This window comes from Amblyraja radiata, chromosome 11, assembly GCF_010909765.2.
Source record: "Amblyraja radiata isolate CabotCenter1 chromosome 11, sAmbRad1.1.pri, whole genome shotgun sequence".
NCBI lineage: Eukaryota > Metazoa > Chordata > Chondrichthyes > Rajiformes > Rajidae > Amblyraja > Amblyraja radiata.
This window is the reverse complement of record NC_045966.1, coordinates 5,486,064-5,491,758: the sequence shown is the minus strand read 5'-3', so window position 1 is coordinate 5,491,758 and position 5,695 is coordinate 5,486,064. Positions and strand designations below refer to the sequence as shown.

Below are 5,695 nucleotides of genomic sequence, written 5' to 3'. Positions count from 1 at the left end.
TGACGCAGCGTGCGCGGTGACGCAGGGGGCAGGGCGGTGACGCAGGGCGGAGGCGCCGGCCGCCATTGTTGGTCGGGATCAAGGAGACGGGAAGGTGAGAGTTGGGGAGAGGGAGAGGCCGGGCAGCTGACTGGGGCCACGGGGTACAGCGGGGACAGTGGTAGCGGGCGGGGGAAGGGAAGGTGAATGGGTGGAGGAGGGAGAGGGAGGGAGGGAGAGAGGGAGAGAGGGCGAGGGAGAGAGAGAGAGGGAGAGAGAGGGAGAGGGAGGGAGAGGGGGGGAGAGAGAGGGGGAGAGGGAGAGGGAGGGGGAGAGGGAGGGAGGGGGAGAGGGAGAGAGGGGGGGAGGGAGAGAGAGAGGGGTGGGGGGGGAGGGAGAGAGGGAGGGAGAGAGGGAGGGAGTGGGAGAGGGGGGGAGGGAGGGAGTGGGAGAGGGAGGGAGGGAGAGGGAGGGAGTGAGTGAGGGGGAGGGAGAGGGGGGGAGAGGGAGGGAGGGAGAGTGGGGGGGAGGAGAGAGGAGGGAGGGGGAGAGGGGGGGAGAGGGATAGTGGGGGGGGGGGGAGGGAAGTGGGGGGAGGGAGGGAGAGAGGAGGGAGAGGGGGGGAGAGGGAGGGGGGGGGGGAGGGAGGTGGGGGGGGGAGGGAGGGAGAGAGGAGGGAGGGAGTGGGGGGAGGGAGGGAGAGGGAGTGGGGGGGAGGGAGTGGGGGGGAGGGAGGGAGGAGAGAGGAGGGAGGGAGTGGGGGAGGGAGGGAGAGGGAGTGGGGGGGAGAGGGAGGGAGAGAGGGAGGGAGTGGGGGGAGGGAGGGAGAGGGAGGGGGAGGGAGAGGGAGGGAGGGAGGGGGGGAGAGAGGGAGGGAGGGGGGAGGGAGAGAGGGGGGGAGGGAGATAGGGAGAGTGAGGGGGGGGGTGAGGGAGGGAGATAGGGAGAGAGAGAGGGAAGGGGCCGGGATGCGGGGGGGGGGGGGGGGGGGGGGGGAAGGAGCTGGTTACCTAGGGCTGCAGGGGGAGAGACCCCAACACTCAGGCACCGGGGGATTTTCCCGGTTGCCAAACACTTTAATTCCCTTCCCATTAAAGTTCTTACTTACAGCAGCTCAACGGGCCTGTCAGCTCAGTCCACACAGAATTGTAACAATGGTTTTGTGTCGTTCTGTCTGTTTTATACAGAGCCTTTGGACTTGCTTTGGACTGCAGGATGGGTCACGGGTTTGGAAACTTGGCCAGGGTGCGGCACATCATCACCTACACCCTCTCCCCGTTTGAACAGAGGGCCTTTGCAAACTACTTCTCCAAAGGCATCCCCAATTCATGGAGGCGGTTCCGTGAGCATGTTTTCCGCGTTGTGCCCCGTAAGTACCGAGTCCGCGCCCACCAGCGATCCCCGCACACTAGAGGGCCTGTCCCACTTACGCGACCGTTACAGGCGACTGCCGGCACCCGCCATAGGTCGACAAAAATTTCAACATGTTGAAAATTCAGCGGCGACCAGAAAGACGCTACGACTCTTTGGAGACCCCTCACGACCGTCCGTACAGGCGACTCCTAGCGACATGTTGCGGGAGACCTCTCACGAACATAGGAGACTTCTCATGACTGTACAACCTATGGTTGTGAGAGGTCTCCAAAGAGTCGTAGCGTCTTTCTGGTCGCCTTTGAATTTTCAACATGTTGAAATTTTCAGCGACCTATGACGGGTGCCGGCAGTCGCCTGTAACGGTCGCGTAAGTGGGACAGGCCCTTAACACTATCCTACACACACTGGGGACAAATTTAAAATGTTACCAAAGACAATTAACCTACAAACCTGTACGTCTTTGGAGTGTGGGAGGAAACCGGAGCTCCCGGAGAAAACCCACACGGTCACAGGGAGAACGTGCAAGCTCTGTACAAACAGCACCCATAGTCAGGATCGTACCCGGGTCTCTGGCGCTGTAAGGCAGCAACTCTACCGCTGTGTTGCCGTGCAGCCTCAAACCTCATCTACCGCATCCGGTGTTCCCGATGTGGTCTCCGGTGCCACCATGCCGCCCGGATTAAAAACATCCCGACCCAGTTTCACACGTAGGTGGTGCACGGCACGCTCCATGTTGCGGTCTGCGTAAGCTGCCGCCTGCCATGTATATAGTTATATTGTGCTCCTTCTGAATAGAAGTTCACAAAGGGTCAATATACAGTGTTGATAAATTCTCAGGTCATAGGAGTCAAGTCTACTCCGCCATTCAGTCATGGCTGATCTGTCTTTCCCTCTCAACACCATTGTCCTGCCTTCTCCCCATAACCCCTGACACCTGGACAATTAGCATACATATAGAACACCACAGCACAAGAACAGCTCTTCGGCCCACAATGAACAAGTATCACTTATGAACTGAAACACTAACATAGAAAATAGGTGCAGGAGGAGGCCATTCGGCCCTTCGAGCCAGCGCCGCCATTCATTGTGATCATGGCTGATCGTCCCCTATCAATAACCCGTGCCTGCCTTCTCCCCATATAAGAGTCCTAGCCCCATCTACCTGCACTCAGACCATAACCCTCTTATAGAAACATATAAGATTAGTCCATAATCTGTTTATTTGCACTTTATCAGTCTATTTATTCATGTGGGTATATATTTATATCATGGTCATATACTTCATCAGAATAAATAATATTTCCTTTCTCATGTCATACAGTATTTTTAATCTAATAAACTATTTAAACAAAGACCATCTAAGACAAATGTTAAAAGCAGACAAGAACGACCTTTCCATGAGATGGTGCTTGTAATGGTATATGGACACACTGATCAGTTCTGTATTCATGCCTACTATGTTCTGGTGTGCTAAAGCAAAGCAAGAATTTCATTGTCCTATCAGGGAAACATGACAATAAACTCACTTGAACTTGAAAAGCCTCACACACTGCTATCATGTGTGCCTCCACCTCCACCTCCACCAGTACATGCCAGGCCCCCACCACCCACGGTGTAAAAATAAAAATATGTACCCCTCACATCGCCTTTAATCTGTGCTCCTCTCACCTCAAAGCCATGCTCTCCACTCCTTGGTTTTTCCACCCGGGGGGGGGGGGGGGGGGGGGGGGGGGTAGCATTCTGACTGTCTATCCTACTTATGCATCTAATAGTTTTACCAACTTCTAATAATAATAATAATAATAATAAATACTTTATTGATCCCCTCAGGGAAATTCAGATGTCCAGAAGCTCCCAACCAACAAACCCACAGATTCAAAACGAACGCAGACAGAAAATACATAGAATACAATGTGGACACTACCTGAGAGCAATAAATACTTAAAAAGACCAATAATTAACAGTTAAAAATTAATAATTGCAAAATGCATCCCCCTACAGCCTAGCGGTCCGAATTATAAAATCTAATGGCTGCAGGGGTGAAGGATCTCCTGAACCGCTCCGTTCTACAGGGCAGGGAGAGGAGCCGGTTGTTGTTCCGAGTGCTCTTTTGACTCTCCAGAATTATATGGAGGGGATGCCCGGGGTTTTTCAGGATGACCTGCACCTTGTGCCTCATACGCCTCTCAAGCGTTTTCCCTCAGCCTCCAGGGAAAACAAGCCAAGTTTGTCCAATCTCTCCTTGTAGCTAACATCCTCTAGTGTAGCTGCTGCTTTATCTAATTTACCAGTATTATCTGCACATTAATTTTATCCAATTAGCCAACATTCCCTGCATAATGTAAGTAAATGTACTTCACATAGCCAATCTGCATTTCACCATGGCTTTTCACTAAACAACCTCCAGTTGTACTGGGTCGTGGTGAGACCACACCTGGAGTATTGTGTGTAGTTTTGGTCTCCTAATTTGAGGAAGGACATCCTTGCTATTGAGGCAGTGCAGCGTAGGTTCACGAGGTTAATCCCGGGATGGCGGGACTGTCATATGAGGAAAGATTGGAAAGACTAGGTTTGTATTCACTGGAATTTAGAAGGATGAGAGGATATCTTATAGAAACATATAAAATTATAAAAGGACTGGCCAAGCTAGATGCAGGAAAAAATGTTCCCAATGTTGGGGGAGTCCAGAACCAGGGGCCACTGTCTAAGAATAAAGGGGAGGTCATTTAAAACTGAGATGAGAAAAAACTTTTTCACCCACAGAGTTGTGAATTTGTGGAATTCCCTGCCACAGAGGGCAGTGGAGGCCAAGTCACTGGATGGATTTAAAAGAGAGTTAGATGGAGCTCTAGGGGCTCTTGACCTGAATAAGATGCGTTTCCTGTGGTCACAAGGAAATGCAGGTGATGGTTTACCAAGAGAAGACACAAAGTGCTGGAGTAATGTAGGGGGTTAAAGGACATCGGTAGGTGACGTTTCAGATTAGAATCCTTCAGACTGAAGAAGGGTCCCGACCTGAAATGTTGCTTTTCCATGTCCTCCAGAGATGCTGCCTGACCGTGCTGAGTTACTGCAGGTCTAAAATAGGTTTCATGTTGGAAGAGACTGTTCAGTTTAGTTTATTGTCACGCAAGAAGCTTTTGTTGCGGGCTAACCAGCCGGCGGAAGGACAATACATGATCACAATCGAGCCGTCCACAGTGTACAGATACATGATAAGGGAATAATGTGAATAGCGTTTAGTGGGAAGGTAAAGCCCGTAAAGTCCGATCAAGGATAGTCCCAGGGTTCACCGTGACTGTTGCGTTCTTTATTACCTTGCTGATAAAAACATTTATTCTGTTGTGGGGGGACGTTTGTGTTGAATTATACAATATGTTGTGTCATTTTTCTTAATTTTAATTTTTTTATGGATGTACGGAAGCTTAATTATTTTTTTCTATGTAAAGCACTTTGGTCTCAACGCGAGTTGATTTAAACGTGCTATATAAATACATTTACTTTACTTTACTACTTACTTTGATAGAAATGAATATTTCCATTGATCTGAATCAGATTTGTTTTTTTCCCCTCAGCATTTGTGATATCGTACATGGTTTACACCTGGGGCAACCGCGCACACGAATTGTCTATGAAAAAGAACCCTGCCGACTACGCCAACGACAACTAGATTGAGATGTCGCGGCAATCTTCCCTACAGATCTACACAGAGTATTTTCACCCAACAATCTCACCTGCTCACTTGTGGGGGAAACTGTCCAGTCTATTGAAATAAAGTATTTATTATACGCTGTTCCATGTGCAAAATATTATTCCATGTGTAATTAGTGTGAATGTTGTTGATTAGTACGTGCGTCAGGGGTTATGGGGAGAAGGCGGGAGAATGAGGTTGAGGAGGAAAGATAGATCGGAAGCAGCGGAGAAGGCCTCGAGATGGCTCTGGATCAGGAGAGGAGGTCCATGGGGAGGAGCGAATGCCACCTGAACACAAGTCGTGGTCTGATCAACCACAGCTGGGTCGCCTGGGCGAGGGTGTCTGATGTTGAAAGACCCGAAACACCCCAGGTTACATCACTGATGATGTGTTCTGGAGCATCAAGAGATGTATTTTTATCAATCAATAGAATGGATGTTTCTCAAAATTAAATGGGTGAGATTCAAGGGACAGAGGGTGTAAAACTGACAAACTAAGAGGAAACTTGTCGAAGGGATGTTTGCAAACTGGGAGGAAGTGTACAGTATTGATCCTTGGTGGTTAATAATGGCACCAGCATATTCTTGGATATATATATTTGAAATATAATAAGATGGGAATGATCACTTTGATGGCATTGTACTGTGC

The 5,695-nt window shown here is 49.9% G+C and overlaps 1 protein-coding gene across 1 annotated transcript; it reads left to right on the top strand.

Annotated features, from left to right (window-relative positions):
* LOC116978227 (cytochrome b-c1 complex subunit 8) lies at positions 1 to 5,146 on the top strand. Its single transcript, XM_033029222.1, has 3 exons — positions 1 to 94; positions 1,167 to 1,348; positions 4,929 to 5,146. The coding sequence occupies exons 2-3, from the start codon at positions 1,195 to 1,197 to the stop codon at positions 5,021 to 5,023; spliced, it is 249 nt and encodes an 82-aa protein (XP_032885113.1). The 5' UTR covers positions 1 to 94; positions 1,167 to 1,194; the 3' UTR covers positions 5,024 to 5,146.
* Positions 5,147 to 5,695: the final 549 nt, after the last annotated feature.